This window comes from Primulina tabacum, chromosome 17, assembly GCF_025594145.1.
Source record: "Primulina tabacum isolate GXHZ01 chromosome 17, ASM2559414v2, whole genome shotgun sequence".
Taxonomy (NCBI): domain Eukaryota; kingdom Viridiplantae; phylum Streptophyta; class Magnoliopsida; order Lamiales; family Gesneriaceae; genus Primulina; species Primulina tabacum.
In genome coordinates this window covers 10400615-10425130 of record NC_134566.1, presented here as the reverse complement: position 1 = coordinate 10425130, position 24516 = coordinate 10400615, and the positions used below count along the sequence as shown (strand labels likewise).

Genomic DNA, 24516 nt, shown 5'->3' with positions numbered 1-24516 from the left:
TAATATGACCACTGGGTGTTCTGGGAATGCTTTATTATTATGGTAATTTGAAATTGAAACTGAAATTTGAAACCATATATATCTAGTTTTTGCTGATACCCCAAACACATATTACATAACCTCAAACAGAAAAATGACGCTGAAATTCAGCTGGAAACCTGACAGAGACTATATTACAATGTCAATCAGTAACTAGTGTTTTTTTCAGTACTATGTGACCAGAATCATCCTTCTCAAAAAGACGCTCGATCAGCTCATCCCAGTTTTCTCTACCTCTGCTTCTTGTCGATGATCCTCGTGAGGAATCACCAAAAGATTTATGGGACTCTTCATCGGATGTTTGATCAAAGGTTCCATATCGAGAAGGTGAAAAAGCATGTGGAACGGACAATGAAACAGCCCTTCGCAAAGCAGCATTGTACTCCTCACTGTGCTCTTTCTCTAACGTCTCCTGACGCTCCATCCTTTGTTTTTCTGGACTCTCAAGCGCGTGATCTTTCTCTTGCATCAACTGTATTTCAGACGGGAAGTGTATTAAAATGTGATAAGTTAATTAAGACTGTGGAGAAGGAGATGTAATATGGGAGGGGAGATTTAGTGCATCAAGAAGGAACATTATATGTGATTCTCAAAATATCATATAAAATTGGAAAGGTTTTCAATTGTCTGCGAGGGGGCGATCGTGCCTGCTCACCCCACCTGAATCATTTTATGCTGGAGTAAACTAATGCTTTACTTCGGAAACTGTGCAGCTATATGTGTTAGGAAACAAAGAATACATTCTCTAGTTATATTTATATTATTATGATTATGATATATATTGTTATTATTAGAAAAAATTTCCTACTGTAGTTAATCTAAAGAAGCAGAAAAAACATACTTCAAGAGCCCTTTCGGCTTCTCTCTCTATCCAGAGAATGGCATGGTCAGAAGTGGCATTGCAAGAGAGAACTATATGCTCGAATCTTCCATCAACTGGCACTGCTGTCTTCACAACCGGAGGGAATCTTCCACATCTTCATTAAAGAATGGAATATGTAATTAAGAGACAATAAATTATTTACACAATATCTATCAATTCACTTCAAGAATTGTCTTCTCGATTTCAGAACCCGCTGCTTTAGCTCTGGATGAGACCAATTGATAAAACTTTGATTTAAAGTCACAGCCACGCATCAAAATTCCACAAGCATGAACGCATGATGTTGCTATTCCACATTAATTCTTTGAGAAATTATGGAATTACTATAAGTTTGGGAAGCTTTATCACTTGATAGAGTAATCTTTCATGTTCGCTCTCCTTCATATACCTGAATGGTTTTCGCTCAACAATGTGATAAAGGCGACCAGGTGCGTATAGTCTTCTTGGATCTTTCAGCTTCTTCTCTTCTGGTATGCATGTATCAGCCACGCACCTTAAGCATAATATGCAAGGCAAACTGTAAAAGAAGTGTATATTTGAAAAATTAGTTCTTCTACCACAACAAAGTAGGTAAAGATTGACTTAAATCTTATAATCCTTGTTATTACCAGAAAAGTGACTTAAAGATGTCTTCCAAGGGGGTGGCTGTTCTGGGTAAGAAATCATCCTGATCAAGTGAGCTTTAAGTCAGAAAATTAGTTAACTTATTCATGAACATCACGAAGCAAACAAGTCTTACCACAATGTGATGAGCTGAAAAATGATGGAAATAATACAATGATTTGATCTCTTTTCGCCAATTTGTGATTTATAAAAGCTGCCTTCTATCTTGAATGATAGAGTATGTGACCAGAATAAAGAATTGATTTGTTCAAATGCAATGCGAAAAGCATGAAAGTTACATAGCTTTGTTTCAATTTACATGAACTCATCAGTCTCATGTCTAAGATTCTATATAACAAAACAACAATGATTAGATATCTGTTCATGTCTAGGATTTTATATAACAAAACAAGAATGATTAGGTTATCCACCCACAGAAAATAATCAGAAACAGGAAGACATAAACAGATATGGCCTTGTATTCGAAGTTATTTTAAGTTCCCATTTCAATGTTAGAGTAGGTGTCCAGCAAGCCAACTTGTGGTTCGGACTTTTATTGACTCAAATGTAAAACAATCTTTATTTTAATAATATTTTACGATTTCATTCGATTATGATATTATACTTGCTTGTATACCCATGCAAGTTGCATAGATAAAGTTCTTGAATATGCAATAGGTACCACGAGGTCTGTCTCGCAACGTAAGACCATGAAACTCATTAGGAAATATACCGTATATTCTAAAACATGTTCCTAGTTGAATCAGCTGCCTAAAACAAGGATAAAGGTCGTTCGAGCTCGAGACTAGCATATGTGGTGTAAACGCATGTTTCATTGGCAAGGGCATGAAGATGTCCATTCACACAGATGAGTGATCATATGATGACGCATTGAACAACCCCTCTCGATCTGTCCAAGTGGTTCTCACTTATCGAGTGGAATAGTCCGCAGTTATGATTGTATACCATTGGTCCTTTGACCCGGGACAATGTAAGAGCTATACTTACCAGCATGCACTTTGATCCGTTTACCAACTCCATTGAGGGTCACCAGGTGGCGAGTTTAGGTGTAGTTTCGAAATAGATAGGAGCAAATGCATTGTAGTCGTAGATTCACCATTCACCTACGGGTGAAGATCATATGTGATCTGATGAGTTAATAGTACAAGGAGTCTCTAGCCGGAGCAAGAAATGTGATTTAAAGAAATATGTTTTCCTAGTTGCACATACCATGCCACTATTAGTACTCAAAGATAAATCGCATCATCGAATTCATATGCAACTCTCGATATACCAATGGTTGCAGATTCGATCGGGATATATGAGTTGAAGGGACCGAACTGTACGCTAACCATGACTATGAGATCATGGGTCGATGCTACTAGACGTTCTTACCATGATCCGATGGTGCAATCAGAAATAAGTTCCGACATTCTTTATCAAGGAGTAGATGAAAAGAATGAAGCTAACTAGGTTAAGCTCAAATAAGAATAAATGTTATTTTGAATCACATGGAGATGTGAACCAACGGCTAGCTGTATCCTGAACCATTGAGGATCACACAAGTATCAGATCATGTGTTCCCGTTGAGATAGTCATATTTCAAGGAGCTGAAATTTGGCGACTGCAGCTTATAAAGAAGTTTATGAGCTGATTCTATAGGGCGGAAGAAATGGAAGTTATCTTGATTACTAAATAATGAAGGAGAGTGGAACTGTCTTTTTTGTGAATGAGTTCACTAAAACTGACAGCTGCCCAATATGATAAGTGGAAATTTTGATCTTCGAAATTTTCAATTTTCATTACATGAACAACACTTGTATCCTTGATATATCGGCGCTCTCGGATCGTTCGAACGGGGCTATAATGAATTCGGAATCATTCATTTAGTGGATTTAGAATTTACTAATTAAATGTCGGTACTAGTAATGATGACTACTAAACATGTACACATATTATTATTATATAAGTCACGTGTTGTCAAAAGTTGACAAATACAATATATATTAAATAATAATATAAGAATTTAGATCTAATGAAATTAAAGTCCTAATAGGGTAAGGACTTAGAGTCCTTGTTGGAGAGAGACTCCTAATTGGATTATGAGTCTCACTATATATATACACTAGTAGGACTCATAAACCATACTATAATTTTTGCACACAACCTCGCACACAAAATTGAAAAACACTATCTCCTTGAAGCATCAAGTTTCGGCCATCACACATTTTGTGAAGGAAAATTTCGGCCAAGTGCTTCCTTGCACCGCCGTCGTTGCACTGTCTCCAGATTTTGGAAATTTGGAGGACATAGTCTCAACGCAAAATCGCTTATATTTACTAGTGCAATCCAAGCGAAGAAATACTGAATCTGATCGTGGACCAGATTAGACGATCAAAGAGGAGAGCCATTCGTAGAGATTTACAAAAAAGACTATCTCCGTGTAAAAACCGGAAAAATTTGGAGTTCAAGCATAGAGAACGCAAATGTATGATTCTAAACGTCCTATGAATGGTTTGTTAAACACACGACGCCCAAACAACATCTTGAATGTCGAGACGAAAAATTTTAAACTTCAGCTGCGTCTTGGGTGCGAGAATTCGATGTCCCAACATTCAATCCATGTCATGCGCATGCAGAAACGAAAAACTAAAAAATTATGATACCACCATGTTCCATAGCTTGGCTGTTTAGCTAAACTTTTGAGAGAATCCTTCTGACAGGGGAGAAAAATAAATAATAATTCCTCTAGTAGGGAATGGAGAAATGTCTTAGAAATAGTAAATACAATACTTCACAAGCTACGAGATGCTAAATCATGTCCATTTACATATACAGGTCAATATTAGATAAATCATCAGAACAGGTAAAAATATGAGCCAAAGCAAGTTAGAAAGACTCAATACAGAAAAAAATAATGCCACATTATCAGGTGCTGCAAGTATAAAACGAATTACCTGAAGAACAATAGAATTGATAACATCAGCATATCTCACAGCCAAATTAAGAGACATACATCTGGCCGGTGCAATAGCAAAGCACCTGACTCTCCTCCTGTCGATATTGCCCACTTTATCAAGGTTCTGCACCACGACCAGTGTCAATAGTGCCGCCACACCTGACCCTAGAGAATGTCCCGTAAAAGTCAAAGTATAATTCGGATATTTTTTTACCAGCTCCTTCAAACCATCACATTCTGCATTCAAAACCACCCCTGCGGCGTTCAAAAGCCCATTATGGACATAACCCCCATCAAATTTCCTTCTCCCGAGCTTATTATCTAACAAAACTGCATAGTCACTCTCCTTCGCAAGATTAAGGCCTCTTATTGCAAGAACTATATCGTTATGCTCATGATCCAGATATACCAAGTACGGGGGCGCTTTCCCACGAGTGTCCTCATAATTTGTCTTCTTAATTAAACAATCGGGATCGATTCCATACCCTCGAGGAGGCTCCCAGAGGGGTTGTCTAAGATCATCTTCATAGACAGCTAATATGTATCGGCAGAGCCTAGGGACGGGTTCGAATTCTTCGGGTGTGGCCATGCCCCATGTCTCGCTATCATGGCCTGCAGTGTGTAGGCACCGCTTCCATGCCCATCGAGCACATGCTAAACAATATACACACTCAAGAATGGGCAGACCACAGATAATTGACATAGCCTCCTAATGTCTAAGCCTCTAAGGATGATCTATCATGACATGTATTTCTAACTAACTGTAGGCGTCCTGAGATGATAAAGCATCCAGATAGATTTTCATTCGAATGGTGAAAAATGCCACAAGAGCAAAATTGGTGTCAAAACAAGTTCTATGAAAGTGAAATAGGAACACGGAATTGGAAACTAGGAGATTGGATTCTCCGCAAAATTGAAGTAACCACTTCAAATTCACCACTTCAAGATCAAATCTGTAAATACAACAAATACCACCACCACCAAAAAAACAGATGAATCACAGCGAACAAACTGAAAACTTGGGAAGCAAATACGAATGCAACAACCAAGAATAATTAAAAAAAACTCTAACCTTGTATAAATGTGCAGAATCAATAAAAAATAATCTGATCAAAATGCAAAGCAGCTTATTAATTAACAACAAAAACAATGAGCAATGATTGGGCTTCCGCTACTTGTGTTTTAATTAACATAAAAAAGTAAAGGCCAAATATACTCCCAACTACTATCTTTACAATAAAACAAAAAGAACCCAGAAACCAAAATTTAGAACTGATCCAAGAAAATAAAGAATCGAAGCATCAAACTCGTTAAAAACAAGGGTAAACCAGTTTCTTGAATTTTCAGAAAGCCCACTTAGTTGTGAGCAAGAACCAAACAAAAAAGAGCTCAGATGAAAACATATTCTATTTAATAACCGTAAATAATCCAGGAATTTAATCTTTCGTGAGCTGTATAAGGTAGGTGAAATTCTTCGATCAGATAATTTCCGGATCAGTCGAGAGGAGTAGTTACCTGCCAGTCAACCGACGCTTCAACCAACAACTGGCATTAAATTATTTTATTTTACACAGGCTACTTCGCGGAAAGCACTATGTAATTTTTTTTTTTAAATTGTCTTTTATCATAAAATTCAAAGTTTAATAATTAGTAAAATAAATAATTTTGAAAAAGTGCATACATAAGAAAACACGTGAAATGAGAGTAAAGTATAATTTTGTTTTTGTTTAAAAAAAGTACAATTTTTTTTATAAATAATTGAAAAAAAATTACATGAGATTTATCAATTATCAGAGAAGTAAAAAAAATAGGAATTAATTTACATATAAAATTTTGTCTTAGAAGTAAAAAGAAAAATTATTTTTGACTTTGTTTTAGAAAGTATGATTGAGCGTGAAACATGACCAAAAAACTATACTATCTGGTCAAAAGCAGGAAGAAAATGATCAAGGCATTAAGTGCACATAATTTGTAAATAAGAGAAAATCTTTAGCAAGATTTTAATTGTGGAAGTTAAGTTTCAAACTTTTTAAACTTACATGCAAGAGAAAGTGATTTTTCTTGTCACAGTTGAGACATATTTGACAATCTTTTATATGATTTTTTTTATAATATGATTTAGTAAATTTAGGTTGATTTTTGCGTATAAATGTACTAATTTTTTTAACAAATTAAGACATGGCTTCATTGTTTAATTGCTCAGCCAACTTCTTACTTACGGTCTCTTCGACCGAAAGAGTAACAATGGTTGTAGCTAGAGTCTTGGTTGGTTGGGAGATGAATGTTTCTTCTTCAGTTCGAATATCAAGTTCAAACTCCAGCTTGTTTAAATCCTTAGATTCTCGCATGACCACGGTCTTTACATCACATTCTGGGAAATGCTCTCATTACCTTCAAGGCAATTTCTCGGCAAGAATATTACTTACCAAGAGATATAATCTCAATAATGATATTATTAAACTATTCATCAAACTCATTAGGAGTTTCTCCACACTTCATTTTGATATCGTCAAACTTCTGGATGACAACGTTCAGCATGTTTTCCTTAGTTTGATCATAGTTGAGTTAGCTTCTCTCATATTTATTTAGCTGTATAACAAATTTTAATTTGGCTAAACATATTTTTATCTAAAGTTTTATAAAGGATATCTTTAGCCATATTATCCAGGTTGGTTTTCTTCTTTCCATTTGCAGTCCATTCTGGTCGATGCTTCTCTACCATTTGTAAAGCACCTTCAATGACAGAAACGAATGATTTTTCCTTCATATTCTGTATTGGACCATCAGTGATGATATACAAAAAAATCATCATCTTTAACGGGTAAATGTGCTTGGATACGTATTTTTCAGTCATCATAATCTTCCTGTAAGAATATTGAAATCTTTTTAAACAATGTCATTTTAGTTTATATATATATATATATATATATATATATATATATATATGCAGAGAAAATAAAACCGTTTTGATACCAGTTGTTAGGATCGTTAATATGTTAAGAAGGGGTGAATAAACAAATTTTAAAAGTTTTACGAGTGGACTTGATAGTGTTAGTTATGCAAGACCTATTTTTCTCAACTCTGAGGAACGTTCAGACTAAAAATAGTGCAGAAGAACGGTCCAATGATTCTTTTGATTATTATACTCAAATATATAATGTCAACAAGATAAATAAATACGGAAGAGTAAATGACCTAGAATATATGAAAGTTCGAAGGCAAAATCATTCTAAGTATTCCTTTCTTCCACTTAGGAAAGAATTTATTAGAAGACTTTGGTTTTACAAATTCTTTGTAACAATGCGCTTCAATCTTAGGTCTTATCCAGTGACTAAGTTGAAACTCCTAGTATCTTTTACAGTGGTTAAAACTCTCATTCAAACGACCAAAACACCACATATATAACAGAGAATGAATCATGTTTGCAACTTCTCGAACTATCTCTGGCAGAAAACGGTTGAGTAGTTGTTTTTCAAGCTTTGAATGATCCTTATAGATATGATAATATCTTGAAGAAAGAGCTGTGAGCAAATTATGATATATGAGAGGCGTGCTCAGAATTCTTCGAGTGTGCAATTTTTTTTGAATTATTTGCTTCGAGTGTATGTCTTTTTCTCTCTTTCTTGACTTTGAATTCTTCCTTACATTCTCTATATATATTACTGAAGTATTTTTTCCCGTTCAACGACTCTTTGTATTGTAGCTTGACAATGTAGACACATCAATATCATGTGTTGCGGCTTACATAAAATGCTCTTTAATGTATTTCTTGCTTTTGCGTTTTAAATTCCACTTTATTCAAAAGCTCTCAGACAACAAACTGATGGAAATAATTTGAGTCAGATTAAAGTTGGTAGGATGTGTGCAATCTTTCTATTTTAGGCTATCTACTGATCTGTTAACTTTCAAAAATATCTTTAACTCTGCCTAGTTGAGAGTTGTTTTAGTATATCTCTGATCGATCCGGTCGGGTGACATATTAGTCTATTGCTACTGTTGAATAATCAAAGAAACGGTTGAATAACTTTACCGGTAGAGAGATGATAAGTGCAAGAATTGCACTTAATTTATATGAAAATCCATTTGAATTATGTTAGTTTCGGACAAAATTACGCTTGGTATTTGCTGTTTTTGTGTCGTACAGGAGATAAATCATTATTGGATAATTGATGACGATTAAGGACAATTTTGATGTCGAACGGTCGATGGACGAGGGCCGCAGCACTACTGTGTGCGAGGGACAAGCGCCACAGCGCTATCACCCCTGAGCAACAAGCGCCTAGGCGCTACACAATCAGCCGCGGTGCAAGAACTCGACCCAGCGGGCGCTAGTCCAGCGCCTTGGCACTAATACATGCGAAGACTCGACAAATGGGCTTTGGTTTACGGCCCAGACGAAACATAAAAAGGAAAACCCAGGGAACAAAAAGAGACAGCCATTTTTTGGGAGGAAAAACGCGAGAGAAGACACGAAGCACATGTTGAAGACAATCTGGAGTGAAAGAATTGATCACGAAGACGAAGAACGACGAATCTGGGGACAGAGACGCTACTTCTGATTTGCCATATAATCTTTCACATTTTTTATTTTTTATGTTGAGATGTCTAGACTTTCGAACATGCGTTGCTTCTGTTTAGATTTCGCTATGAACTAAATTTTTCATTCTAGAGGATAGCGTAACTTTGTTGATACGATGATTTTGACTCAGTTGTTTATATGATTGAATTCTCTTTGGTTTAATTGTGTTTTCTAGTTTTTATTCGACTTCAATTTACTAGTTATAAATTATTTGTGGTCTGATTAATTCAACAAATTGGGAGAGGAACTAGAATTATAGATCGTTAGAGACATATCGTTAAATGTTTATATTGTTCGGAAGACGTATAACTTTAGCGAGACTTGGGTAAGATCAACGTTTGAATATATCATTTGAACTTAGATTTTTATTAGAATTGTTTGAATCAAAGTTTGAATTATACAATTTATTCAACACTTGGAAAGGGGAATAAAATAATTAAGTGTTCTTGGTTGTTAAAAGTTTGGAATTCATGAATATCAATGAGATAAATAAAATAATTAAGTGTTTTTGGAGTGTCAATATTTCTAAAACCAAATTATAGAATTTTTATAAATTAAAAATCCAAACATACCTATAAAGCAAATTTTCAATTTTTTTAAAAATATTAATTTGGAAATGCCTTAGAATGAAAATTCATAATTAAATCTCAAAAATAATTTTTAATGTCAAAATTAATTCTGAAAAAAAATTATATCGGGTCAAAATATTAAATTTTTCGAAATTATCAGACTCAATCCAAAAAGCCAAAAAATACCTTAAATAAAAAAATCCTCAAATTGAAAATTTGAACATCTAATTCGAAATTCAAAAAGCCTACCCCCAGATTTCAATCATCATCCCTGCCAACTCTTGCAGCAAAATTGTTGATCGTAAATTAACCCGTGAGACCTAAGCCCTGGGGCAATAAAGACAGTTTTTGGCAAGTTTTCCGCTTGTTCATAGGTCTTGAAACCAAATCAATATAGATTTCTCAATAGATCTATCTGTCGGTGCGGAGCCGAGAAAGTTTTATACCAAACGTCTATAATCTATCTTATCAAAGGCTGGGTTAGGTAGATCAAATTCCCAACTAATTGTCTGCACGTAGCCGTATCTTCCAAGTCTTTGCCTTAAAGTGAACACAACTCTTTGAAAATCCCCATTCTATATCGAAGCTTAATCTGCCAAAGAAATTAGTGATCACTAGCTAGTTGATCCTCTTTCACCTATTGGCTGGCCGCCCAAGATCCAGCTATCAATTTGGATAACAATTTTATCATCCAACACAAAGGGAGGTTGGATTTTTTGTGTTCACGATAGTGTTTGTCATCAGCTTCTTGTTAAGCTTTCATCGAGGTAACAAACACGAGACGACCGCGTACTTTCACTAACTTAGTATGGAGTGTAAGACGAATCGTGCTTGCTTCTAAGCCTGTTGAGTCCAACCAATTTGCGTGCAGGCTCAACTTCAATTACATCACGAACTTAATTGTTCAAGAGTTCCTAGATCACGAGCTTATGATTATCTTACTGCCGCATTCAAAATATTATGTAACTTAATATATATTAAAATATATTATAAATTAATTTTGTTTTGTCTTTGAAAATTTATTGAATAATTTTATATCTAGTGCTACTACATTTCATATTATTTTATTTCCTTCGAATTGTTATTATTAATTAATTTCTTGCTTTCTTGAGGTGCCCGAGCTATTGGTATCAACTATGGACTACTAGGGGACAATCTTCCAGCGCCTGCAGATGTTATATAAGAACTACAAGCAAGAGGCATCTAAAAAAGCCAGATGTGCTGACCGCCTTAAATAGTCCGGAATATCGGTGGTCGTCGGCACAAGCAACGAAGATCTCGAAGCACTTGCCTCAGACTTATCCGTGGGTCGAGACCAATGTGGTGCCATACCAATCATCGGTGAATATGTTATGCATATCAGCAGGAAGTGAAGTGAAGTGATTCCAGGGGATTTAGCAGCCTACGTGCCTGGCGCAATGCGAAACCTCGACTCTTAGCAACAGCAGTCTCCATGGGAGTATTAGCAGCATCATATCCTCCCTCCCAGGGCATCTTCTCGACAGAAAATACTGTAACGAGTCTAACGACTCAAGGTCGGAGGAAGGTCGGAGGAACAGGCGTCGAGATTCTCGCTACCGAAACTGGATGGCCTACTTATGGATCTAGTGAGGCAACTGCAGAGAATGCTCAGAGATATGTAGACAATTTAATTCAACACGTATATAAACAGGAGTAGGGACACCAAGGAGGCCCGGAAATTGTTAGAGTAGATGCTCTGCAAGCCAACGATTGGCTAGAGAATTTATTGACTCAAGTGAAATAAACAATCTTTATTTTAATATAATTTAACTTTTTATGGTCTTGTTATACTTTATCTGTATACCCATGCAAACAGCATAGATAAAGTCCTTGATTATGCTTTAATACAAATGAATCGTAATTCGATGTTGAAACTCATTTGTAAACACTGCATATTCTAAATTCGTTCCTAGTCGATTCAGCCGCCTAAAACAGGGATAAAGGCCGCTTGATCTCGAGACTAGCATCTGTGATGTTGTGTACTGCGTTTCTTGGTAAGGACATAGAGATGTCCAAACATGCAGATGGGTAGTCATATGATGATTATACCGAACAACCCTCCCTCGAACTTTCCAAGTGGTTATCATTCATCGAGAGGATAAGTCCGTGGTTATGATTGTACACCATTAGTCCTTACGACCCGTGACAACACCGAGACTCTATATGCTAGGGCTGTGCTTTGACTCGTTTACCGGCTCCAGGAGAGTCATCAGGTGGCGAGGTTGGGTACAGTTGCGACACATATAGGAGCCAGTGCATTGTAGTCGGGGATTCACCGCTCACCTACGGGTGTGGATATCCTATGTGATCTGATGAAATAATAGTGCATGAAATCTCTGGCCAGAGTATGAGATGTACGTTAGAGAAGGAGTTCTCAAATAGTACACGCGATGCCACTATTATAGTTATCACATAGTTATCGAATTATTATGCAACCCTCGATGAACCAATGGTTGCAGATTCGATCGGGATATATGAGATGAAGGGACCGTACTGTACGTTAATCATAATCGACTGGTTCTTGCAGGCACTATCAGTGATACCTAGGGGATCATGGGGCGCCCCATGATCCGATGGGTACAATCAGAAATGAGTTCTGACATTCTTGATCAAGGTGTTGATGAAAAGAATGGGGCTAACTAGGGTAAGCCCGAATAAAGGATTATGTCCTGAATCACAAAGAGTTGTGCACCCACGGCTAGCTGTATCCCTGAACCATTGAGGGTCACACAAGCACTGGAGTTTGTTCCCGTTGAGAGAATAAATTCAAGAAGTTGAATTTATATTATTATAGTAAATTCAATGAGTTGAGTTTATGATAATTAAATTTTGAGAAAATAAATTCAAGGAGTTGAATTTATGGGATAGAAAATTCAAGAAATTGAATTTATGAAATTTGGAGAGAATAAATTCAAGGAGTTGAATTTATGAAATTTGGAGAGAATAAATTCAAGGAGTTGAATTTATAAAATTTGATAATTAAACTCAAAAGTTGAGTTTATTAAATATTAAATTTTGGAGGTGATAAAATTCAAGGAGTTGAATTTACAATTTATATAATAAATTCAAATGTTGAATTTATAATGAATTTAATTTATTAAACTCAAAAATTGAGTTTATTAAATATTAAATCTAAATTTATGTATTGATTCGAGATTTACCATGAATGGAATGCAGTAAGAATCTTTCATTAACTTAATTAATTGGATTAATTAAGTAAATGAAGATTAATATAAAATAAGATTTTATTATTCTTGTTGCACACGACATGCATTCAAAAGAGATTGGCAAAAGTTGAGATGCAATTTTAGGATCTTTAATTATCTTAATTAATAAGATTAATTAAGTAAATATAAGATTAGAAAATTTAATAAGATTTTAAAAATCTTATCTTACGTAAATGGGCATCAAAAAGATTTTTTGCAATATATCATTTGAGAATCACACGGCTCATCCATATATTTTTACGGCAGCTCTCAAAATTTTCTCCAATTTTTTTTCTCTCCAATTCGGCCACTCAAAAGGTTTGAGGGTTGTGCCGGGTTTTAGTGTTCAATCTCTACGCAAAACATCTTCTAATTTTCTAGTGCAAATTAGAAGAGGAACAAGTAATCCGGTCGTGGACCTGATTCGAAGATTAAAGAAGTAGATCGAAGAACGTTCGTAGGGATTTACAACAAGAGCTACGTCCGCTAATACCGGAGTAGTTGGTGTCAAATGAATTTAATCACAAAAGGTATAAAATTCTAACGCCCTATGAATGTTTGTTAAAATCATACGAGCGTCCAAACATATTTTGATTGTCAAAATAAATAAAAATTTTAAAACTTCCGCTGCGTTTGGGCGTGTAGAAAACCGGGATCCAACAGTGGTATCAGAGCCAAAGTTTTTTTTCTAAATCGTATGATTTTGATATTGAATAATTTATTTCTAACCACACAAGAAAATTTTTCAGAAAATTTAGCACTACGAAAATTAATTTTTCCAGATTTTCGAAATAAAAACAAAAAAAAAATTTAAATCTGCCCGGAACTGTTCCGGGCAGTCCGTGCGCGCAGGGCCGCGCACGGCAGCGCGCACCGCGCTAGCGCAGGCGTCGAACGCCTGCGCGCGGCGTCGGCGCGCCTGTGCGCGTTCTGCGTGCACAGGGTCGCTGCCGCTGCCCGAAACGTTCGGGCAGCGGGCGGGCGGGCGGCTGCCCGGGAGCGTCTCGGGAAGCGCGCTGAATAATGGACTTGAATTGTTTAGGCCAAGGGTGCGATTTTCTTTCAAATTTTTGGGCAAAATTGATATTTTTGAAAATTGGTTCAATTTTTATTTTGGAAAATTGATTTTTAGAAAATTAATAATTTTCTTGTGAAATAAATAATTAAAATATGATTTTAATTATTTATTGTAAAAATGAGTTTTAAATAAATCAATTATTATTGATTTAATTGGAAATTAAATAAAAGAGTTTATTTAATTTATTAAATTCTTTAATAATTGTCGTGGTTAGTGATTAAATTATTAGATATATGATTGATCGGTTAATTAAATTTGTTTAATTAATTGATGTTAATATTTGATATTAAATGCATGAAGGATGATCGAGAGCCTTGACCAATGTGTTAGGTGCATGTTAGGATATTTTACTGTTTTATTCGTTTTTAATATTTGATATTATTAAAGTGGGCCTGGTTTATGGCCCGTTCTCACCCCATGAGATGTATCCCTTATGTGCCATGACTATTTAAATGTAATTATTAGAAATAGTGGGAGATCAAGACTGAAAGATGGTGGGCCCGATGATCAAGATGAAGACATGTAAAATATTGGAAGCTTTTGTAATTGTTGCATTTGCATCCCTGCATTCACCTAGGTTTTGGACCTGGATCCATGTTTGGCTCACATGGATCTAATAGTGTTGGCAATCGATCATCCTTATTTATTGTTGAATGTCATATTATGATATATGTGATATATAGTAGTATGCATGTATGTATATTATTATATGATATAGTTGCATCAATCCGGCAAACATACAAACTCGTGGCACGCGATTTTTAAATTAAAATGATGAGACAATTTTAAAATTAAAATCCCTCATTTTGAATAAGATTCAAAATTTATATCAAACCGAAAAAGTAAAAATTAAAGGAGTTTAATTTTTCCTTGCCTTCCATCAACCGTGGTTGCATGTTGATCGCTACCCGCGGACAGTGTCTGGCTCATATTATTGGGGAGGACCTGTACGCCGGAAAGCTGTGACTTCCACCGGACATATGATGTGAATTGAGTGGAACTCCCATGACTTCGGCTCATATTATTGGGGGAACTCATGACGACCGTCTACTACAATTCAATATTGATGGGTTGGTTTGACACGCGAAAATAAACGACGTCATATTATTGGGTCCTTATTAAACGTGAGGCAAAACACGCGGAGGTTGCATAGGGATGCAATTGGACTCTACCTTTTAGAAATTATAATTGGCTGATATTATTCGGGATTATAATTGGCTAATTGGACTCTACGTGTCCACTAAGGAAATACGATTTCCCTTTTTCATCAGAGGGTGGTGGAAATGTCAAAATAGTGGCAGGAGAGATTTATAAAATAAAATCCATATTTTATATCTTAAAATTATTTTAAAATAATCAGCAACAATTATTCTGTTTCCACGTCAGTATATTTTTCGATTTCGTCACATAATCCAATTTTGTTATTAACAAGCTAACCGAATCTAATTTTCAAGACTGGTTGGAAAAATTATTCTGAATTCAGAGAAAATGACATACACACTAATGTCAATCCTGTTGAACTGAAAAATCATGCAAGATGGTAGGACCATAGTGTGTAAGCTAAAGTGTAACATGCTCGCTTTTACGTCAAATGAACTGTAGGGACAGTTTGAGGAAATTTTGAATGCTGCTGACATTCGAATGCACGTGCAAGAGTTGCATGGTGCATGAAACTATGCACACCACTTTCAAGGAGCTCATGACTACACGAATGCAAGACATGGCTTTGGCCCATGAGCATGGTGTACGTATGACTGGGCTTATTAAGAATGTGATGGGCCTGAAATAAGTGATTCCTAATGAGTTACTAGATAACATCAATTTGTTGTCTTTCTCATCCTCATTTGACGGGGTTATGGTGAACTTCAATTTGAATAAGATAGATGATAGCCTTGAAGAGCTGGTCAATACGCTTATAACTTATGAGATCACCATAAAACAGGGAATTGTTATTTTTCTTATGGCCCTCTCGTCAGACGAAAATGGCCCACAAGGTAAGGGAAAGAAACGTTCTGCCCCTCACAAGAAAAACAATCCCAATAAGAAGCAAACTCTGAAAGACACTTAAAAGGCCTACAAAGCCCGATAAGTTAGAACATATTTATTTCACTGCAAGAAGTCCGGACATAAGAAATTATATGTGCCAGAAATGTTCTGAAAATGATAAGTGAATGTCCAAGTAAACACGATTTCAACAACAAACAAAAGAAAGTTAGATGATCCAAATCCCACACAAATATGGCATGCTAGACTATGTCACATTTCCCAAAGAAGGATGCACAAACTAGTGGGAGAAGGCATGTTTGACTTGTCAGACATAAATTCTCTACCTGCTTGTGAGTCTTGTCTAAAAGGAAAAACGACTAAGGCTCCATTCGATGGAAACGTGGAACGTGCGCATGGTCTGTTGGATTTGATCCACACAGATATTTGTGGCCCGCTAAGTGTTAGCACAGAATATGGGCAATCCTACTTCATTACCTTTACTGATGACCATTCGAGATATGGGTATATTTACGAAACACAAATCTGAAGCATTTGAAAGGTTCGAATAATTCAGATCTGAAGTAGGAAATCAGCTAGAAAGGAGTACTAAGACACTTCGATCTGATCGAGATGGAGAATACTTGAGTGCTGAATTTTTGGGTTATCTAAAAGAGAATGTGATTCTCTCACAGTGGACTCCACCAGCAACACCACAGTTGAATGGTGTTTCTGAACGTCGAAATCGAACCTTGATGGACATGGTTCGATCTATGATGGGATTCACTGAATTGCCTATATCATTTTGGGGCTTTGCGCTTGAAACTGCGGCAATGTTGTTGAATAAGGTCCATACAAAAGCAGTGGATAAAACACCATATGAGATATGGGTGGGAAAAACTCTCAAATATTCTTACATGAGAATTTGGAGATGTCCTGCTTACGTGAAGCAGACAGTGGGAGACAAATTGGATAGTAGATCCACTTTGTGCTACTTTGTAGGATATCCAAAGAATTTTGTTGGATATTATTTCTATCATCCCAATGAAGCAAAAATGTTTGTTTCAAGAAATGCCACTTTTCGGAAAAGGAATTTCTATTAGATAGAAAAGGCAAGATGATAGAACTTGAAGAAATTCAAGATACTCCCTCAACTATAGAAGTTGAACCCATTTCCCAAGAACCAGTAGTTGAAGTACAAGCTCCTAGAAGGTCTGATAGGGTTATTAGACCGCCTGCAAGATATACGATTCTTCATGAACAAAGCCACGATGAGCATTGTGTTGGATGTGATCCAATGAATTTCAAAGAAGCAATATCTGATACTGATTCAACCAAATGGCTTAAAGTCCATGCAGTCAGAAATGAACTCTATGTATTCAAACCAAGTTTAGACATTGGTGGATCAACCTGAGGGAATCGTTCCCATATGGTGCAAATAGATCTACAAAAGAAAGCTTGGGGCGAATGGGAAGGTAGTGACCTTCAAAGCAAGGCTGGTTGCAAAAGATTATACTCAAAGACAAGTAGTTGACTATGAGGAAAATTTTTCACCAGTTACTATGTTTAAGTCCATTAGAATACTACTAGCCATAGCATCATGGTATGACTATGAGATATGACAAATGGATGTAAAGACTGCATTCCTCAATGGAGATATCAAAAACGAAATTTATATGTCTCAACCTGAGGGATACACATCAGTAGGAAGTGAGCATAAGGTATGAAAACTTCAGAGATCAGTACATGGTCTCAAGCAGGCATCAAGGAGTTGGAACCTCAGACTTGATAGCACTATCAAAGAGTTTGGTTTTGCTAAGAATCCTGAGGAACCATGTGTGTACAAGAAAGTTAGTGAGAGTGCGGTGACATTCCTAGTACTTTATGTTGATGATATCCTGCTCATTGGGAATGATGTAGGATTACTGCAATCAACTAAAGTATGGTTAGCCAGTAAATTCTCCATGAAAGACATGGGTGAAGCATCCTACGTATTGGGAATACAAATCTATAGAGATAGATTAAAGAGGATGCTAGGACTCACCCAAGTCACTTATATCGATACCATTTTGAAACGATTCTCTATGGAAGAGTCCAAGAGAGGATACTTACCAATGTGTCATGGTGTTACTCTATCTAAAGCTTTGTGTCCTAAAACTGATGAAGAGATAGAGATGATGACACGTATTTCTTATGCGTCAGCCATTGGTAGTATCATGTATGGTGTGATATAGACACGTCCTGATGTTGCTTACGCTCTGAGTGTTACAAGCAGATATCAGGCAAACCATGGTCCAATGTATTGGAAGGCCGTGAAAGACATTCTTAAATACTTGAGAAGGACTAAGAACTTGTTCATGGTCTATGGGGGTGGAGAATTGAAATTGGAAGGCTACACTGGTTCTAGTTTCCAATGTGACGTAGATGATTCGAAATCGACCTCTGGCTTTGTATTCATGCTTAATGGTGCGGTTGTCTCTTGGAAAGTTTCCAAGCAAGACACCGTTGCGGATTCCACCACTGAAGCTGAATACATTGCTGCATCTGATGCAGCCAAAAGAGGTAGTTTGGATGATGAATTTTGTCCAAGAGTTGGGCGTTATTCCTAATGGAGTTGATCCAGTCCCGTTGTACTGGAACAACACTGGTGTCGTTGCGCAAGCAAAGGAACCAAGGTCTCATCAGCGATCCAAACATGTACTGAGGAAGTTCCACATCATACGGGAGATAGTGGGAAGAGGAGACATATCAGTTGAAAGAGTCCCCTCTGCAGATAATGTTACTGATCCACTTACATAGCCCTTGCCAGGACCATTGTTTGAATAGCATCGCGAAGTAATGTGATTAAGGGTAGTTGGCTCTAGGGCAAGTGTGAGATTGTTGGAGTAGATGCCCTGCAAGCCAACGGTTGGCTAGGGAATTTATTGACTCAAGTGAAATAAACAATCTTTATTTTAATATAATTTAACTTTTTATGATCTTGTCATACTTTATCTGTATACCCATGCAAACAGCATAGATAAAGTCCTTGATTATGCTTTAATACAAATGAATCGTAATTCGATGTTGAAACTCATTTGTAAACACTGCATATTCTAAATTCGTTCCTAGTCGATTCAGCCGCCTAAAACAGGGATAAAGGCCGCTTGAGCTTGAGACTAGCATCTGTGATATTGTGTACTGCGTTTCTTGGTAAGGGCATAGAGATGTCCAAACATGCAGATGGGTAGTCATATGATGATTATACCGAACAGCCCTCCCTCGGACTTTCCAAGTGGTTGTCATTCATCGAGAGGATAAGTGCGTGGTTATGATTGTACACCATTAGTCCTTACGACCCGTGACAACACTGAGAATCTATATGCTAGGGCTGTGCTTTGACTCGTTTACCGGCTCCAGGAGAGTCATCAGGTGGCGAGGTTGGGTACAGTTGCGACACATATAGGAGCCAGTGCATTGTAGTCGGGAATTCACCGCTCACCTACGGGTGTGGATATCCTATGTGATCTGATGAAATAATAGTGCATGAAATCTCTGGCCAGAGTATGAGATGTACGTTAGAGAAGGAATTCTCAAATAGTACACGCGATGCCACTATTATAGTTATCACATAGTTATCGAATTATTATGCAACCCTCGATGAACCAATGGTTGCAGATTCGATCGGGATATATGAGATGAAGGGACCGTACTGTACGTTAATCATAATCGACTGGTTCTTGCAGGCACTATCAGTGATACCTAGGGGATCATGGGGCGATGCTACTAGACGCTCTTACCATGATCCGATGGGTACAATAAAAAATGAGTTCTGACATTCTTGATCAAGGTGTTGATGAAAAGAATGAGGCTAACTAGGGTAAGCCCGAATAAAGGATTATGTCCTGAATCACAAAGAGTTCTGAACCCACGGCTAGCTGTATCCCTGAACCATTGAGGGTCACACAAGCACTGGATCGTTTGTTCCCGTTGAGAGAATAAATTCAAGAAGTTGAATTTATATTATTATAGTAAATTCAATGAGTTGAGTTTATGATAATTAAATTTTGAGAAAATAAATTCAAGGAGTTGAATTTATGGGATAGAAAATTCAAGAAATTGAATTTATGAAATTTGGAGAGAATAAATTCAAGGAGTTGTAATTTGATAATTAAACTCAAAAGGTGAGTTTATTAAATATTAAATTTTGGAGGTGATAAAATTCAAGGAGTTGAATTTACAATATATATAATAAATTCAAATGTTGAATTTATAATGGATTTGAATTTATTAAACTCAAAAGTTGAGTTTATTAAATATTAAATCTAAATTTATGTATTGATTCGAGATTGACCATGAATGGAATGTAGTAAGAATCTTTCATTAACTTAATTAATTGGATTAATTAAGTAAATGAAGATTAATATAAAATAAGATTTTATTATTCTTGTTGCACACGACATGCATTCAAAAGAGATTGGCAAAAGTTGAGATGCAATTTTAGGATCTTTAATTATCTTAATTAATAAGATTAATTAAGTAAATATAAGATTAGAAAATTTAATAAGATTTTAAAAATCTTATCTTACGTAAATGAGCATCAAAAAGATTTTTTGCAATATATCATTTGAGAATCACACGGCTCCTCCATATATTTTTACGGCAGCTCTCAAAATTTTCTCCAATTTTTTTTCTCTCCAATTCGGCCACTCAAAAGGTTTGAGGGTTGTGCCGGGTTTTAGTGTTCAATCTCTATGCAAAACATCTTCTAATTTTCTAGTGCAAATTAGAAGAGGAACAAGTAATCCGGTCGTGCACCTGATTCGAAGATTAAAGAAGTAGATCGAAGAACGTTCGTAGGGATTTACAACAAGAGCTACGTCCGCTAATACCGGAGTAGTTGGTGCCAAGTGAATTTAATCACCAAAGGTATAAAATTCTAACGCCCTATGAATGTTTGTTAAAATCATACGAGCGTCCAAACATATTTTGATTGTCAAAATAAATAAAAATTTTAAAACTTGCGCTGCGTTTGAGCGTGTAGAAAACCGGGATCCAACAGAAATGACATTTAGACTTACATTTTTGCCATGTTTAAGGAGGATTATAAACCCGGAGGAGTTTAGCGGCACTACTAAATTCGATCTACAAACTTACAACATAACACGTAAAGATTGATAGGCGAAAAATTAAATACATAAACGAGTTCTAACCTTTGGTCAATGATATTGAATTTGAGACGGCAACTAACGAGATCCACGAACACCGAAAACATAGATCTTCTAAATCTTTATGTAATTTATGAGATGATATGTTTCTGAATAACTGCATTGATTTAGGGACATGTATGTCACTATTTATAAATGTTCTCGAACCATCATAGAGAGTTTGAATTTACTGTGACTTATATTGATGATATTTATTGGGATATGATAAATTAAATCTCAAAATATTTATCATCTTAATCCAGATAATATTCTTGATTTATCGCATTTTAAATATGAGACGTCTTTACATTTATCTTAATGAAATATGTTGATCACAATAAAATTATTTAAATGACTTTACTAAAATAATCTAATTTCTCACACTTGCTCTGCATATTTCAAATGAAATGAATAATCAAGAAATTAATCATAATCCAAAGTTAAGAAATAAATACACTAATCATGTCAATATGTCCTCTTATATTGAGTATTATTTTTCATATATCACATGTATCATATTCCTTAATATAACTTAATGAATAAACTCAATATTTTATTCTTGTTACAAATTAATTGATATTTTTCTCAAGATGAGAAATATCATAACTAAATGAATTTTATAATCAAAACAAAATGTATATAACAAAATTCTTTTTGGAATCAAGTCCAACATTAATTACCGTATGATACTCAAACATTTTAATTTGCATGTTTTTAAGTCAAATGATTATTAATTCAGTAATAATATGTTCATTAATTGACTAATTTATTTTGTTTAATACGTTCTCGATTGCTATAATATTTTATGTCGATATACTTAATTCGAATGTCGCTTTAGTCACAAAGACTACAACGAAATTGCCGTAATTTTAATGGCTTATACATAAAATTACACTTATAATTAGCCTAAAACTGAAACTCATTGACGTACACCATACGATAGTACTTCAAAATAATAGAAGAATTTAGACTTTGAAGTAAAACTAATAAATTACTTCCAAATTGTCAATTCGTCTATACATAAAAGCATTTAGTTTTAAGTACCGTGAAGGTAACTCATAATATTTTGGAGTTTCTAATACCTAGATTAGTCTGATAATTTTCCTAATAGCTCTCACTAACCTTCTAGTATGCATATCGACAAAACTTAATTAAGAGAAAATATTGTAAAACCTTAAATACTACTAATGTAAGGATTGTTTCAATATATATAGTTTTCTTAGTCTTGCATACTAAATACTCACATCACTGAAGAAGAATCTTAAAGTTATTTCATATAACCTTCTTACTCTATATCATAGGAATAATATTGTTTTCACAAAGTATACAATGCTAACATCTGAGGCTTGGTGATGCCTCGACAAGGTAGCAGCAGATAAAACATAGTTTTAGGACATCATAAGTTAGACAAGTTCTCCTGATATACTGGAAACAATTTCCAAAAAAAAAATATGCAAGAAATTATCTGATTAACTTTTTTCTCCACTTTTTTTAGTGTACAAGAGGGACTATATGTTACCTTGTTTTTCAGATTTCTTTCCGGTTTCTGTGTGTTCAATCAACTCCAAAATTCGAAACAAACCAATCACTACCCAATTATATATATGCCATGTACTAAATAAGAATCATTGCTACTCACCAGAAATCATCTGAAAAATTTCAATAATGTAACAGTTTCTTTGGAGAACTCCATTAAAAAAACTAATCAAGATTTTGCACAATTTTCGGTCCGCAGAGGTCTCAAGCAGCCCAGATTCGACAGCAGTTGCTATGCTTTTACTTCATTATTCTCACCTATGCACAAACAACTCATTGGAAGTGACTGAATCAGTTCTTACAAATTGGTAAGGCATGGAAACATGTTCAGTGAATCACAAGTACTACAACACTGAACTTCATATCATTTTCCAAAAGTACTGCAGAAGTTGGAACATCACTGATCGTTCTAATTAGTCCAAGTTTTTTTTGGTAAACTCTGAAACACAATTTTACTGATTTTTCAAACAAGCTCAACGTCGGGCTTGGCATAATTAGATAAAAGGGGTTTCATTCCTTTTTTTTCCCCGGGTAATCTAGATATCCGGGTTTTTGCCCGACTACTTATAAAACTTCTGAATCAAAAAACGTCCAAAAGTCGACGCCCCAACGATGATTGTAAATTCAGAATTTAGCGAAGGTTTATAAAACAGTCGATAATTTGGCGACGGTTTTTGAAAATCGGTCACTATTGGTGAACGATGACCGATATAGGGATGGAATTCAAAACCGTCGCTAGACGCTTTTTTTTTTTTTTGTGGTTTCAATTGTCTATTTATTTTTGGCTAGCAAATTGATCAGCGTGACAATTCTTTGATTTCACGTAGGGATTTCAAGGGTTCGGCCACTAGAACCCGATTTCAGACCCGCTATTTTAACAACTCATACCCGTCTGTACCCGTTAAAGCTTAGATCCATACCCTAAGTTTAACGGGTTGAATCCGTTACGCCGGCCAGACCGTCAAATTATTATATTCTTACTGTACTTGACATATCTAATTTTAATTAATACATTCATAATAAAAATTAAACAAAGTATTTTAAGATGAATAAATCGAAAATATTGCTTCAACGAACACATTATATACAGGAGAAAAATGCCGGATCGGTAAGGAATAAACACAGGAGAAGAGAATAATTATTACTTTTGAGCTTTGAGCTCTTCAGTAGTCTTTTGAGCTTTACGTATATATGTCAAAATGTGTCAGCCCGACCAAACCAGCCAACCCACCTTAGCCTGCCATCAAATGGGACTGAGCGGGCTGGCCAACCAATTTTGTGGCTTGGAAAAACCCCTAGCCAATCCATCATGAGTTGCGAGTTAGTGGGGACAACACACCAAAAATCGAAGAAAACAAAACTAAAGAAAAAACCAATGATATTCATATTTTATAATACATATATTATTAATTACATTTAGTCAAATAATTCAATAATTAGTATAAGAAACTAAGAGTGCCTAAAATTTACAAAGTTTAAAAAAATCATGCCTCAAATCTAGTTTTAACCAAGTTCAAAAAAGTACTCCAGTTTTTCGGACGAGCTTAGTCGGCATCGCATTAATTGCCCTGTTTGACAACCCATTTGGATGGGACTCCGATTCGGAATCGAGCTAACTTGTTTTATAGGTTTTTATATAATATTTAAGGAAAAATATAAAACTATTGGGATATGGAATGAAATATTGTGTTAATATTGTGAATAAGCAATTATTGTGTGTATCGTTTATATTAGGAAATAGTATAAAAGGTAGGATATGGAGAAGATTGACTCCATAATTGTAGGGAATACTTCTTGTATATATATTGTATTGAATTCCTTCGTAATGAGATTATCACTTTCACATCTCAAAACACTTTCATGGTATCATAGCC

General features: G+C 35.5%; 1 protein-coding gene across 2 annotated transcripts; it reads right to left on the bottom strand.

Annotated features, from left to right (window-relative positions):
- Positions 1-52: 52 nt before the first annotated feature.
- Positions 53-6046, bottom strand: LOC142530313 (uncharacterized). 2 transcript variants are annotated; one of them, XM_075636094.1, is made up of 5 exons: positions 4483-6046; positions 1531-1589; positions 1311-1415; positions 881-1016; positions 53-511 (listed from the first exon to the last, which is right to left on the bottom strand). In XM_075636094.1, the coding sequence occupies exons 1-5, from the start codon at positions 5185-5187 to the stop codon at positions 182-184; spliced, it is 1335 nt and encodes a 444-aa protein (XP_075492209.1). In that variant the 5' UTR covers positions 5188-6046; the 3' UTR covers positions 53-181. The 2 variants fall into 2 exon arrangements, with proteins under 2 accessions (XP_075492209.1, XP_075492208.1); XM_075636093.1 differs by having other exon boundaries at positions 1311-1439; positions 4483-6044.
- Positions 6047-24516: the final 18470 nt, after the last annotated feature.

What these genes read in the sequence shown, in the direction of transcription:
- LOC142530313 (XM_075636093.1), bottom strand. Translation starts at nt 5,187, where the DNA reads ATGTCAATTATCTGTGGTCTGCCCATTCTTGAGTGTGTATATTGTTTA. An exon ending in GTTGAGCGAAAACCATTCAG is followed by an intron (nt 1,017 to 1,310) that starts GTATATGAAGGA and finishes TCTTTAATGAAG; the next exon opens with ATGTGGAAGATTCCCTCCGG. An exon ending in AAGCCGAAAGGGCTCTTGAA is followed by an intron (nt 512 to 880) that starts GTATGTTTTTTC and finishes TCTGAAATACAG; the next exon opens with TTGATGCAAGAGAAAGATCA.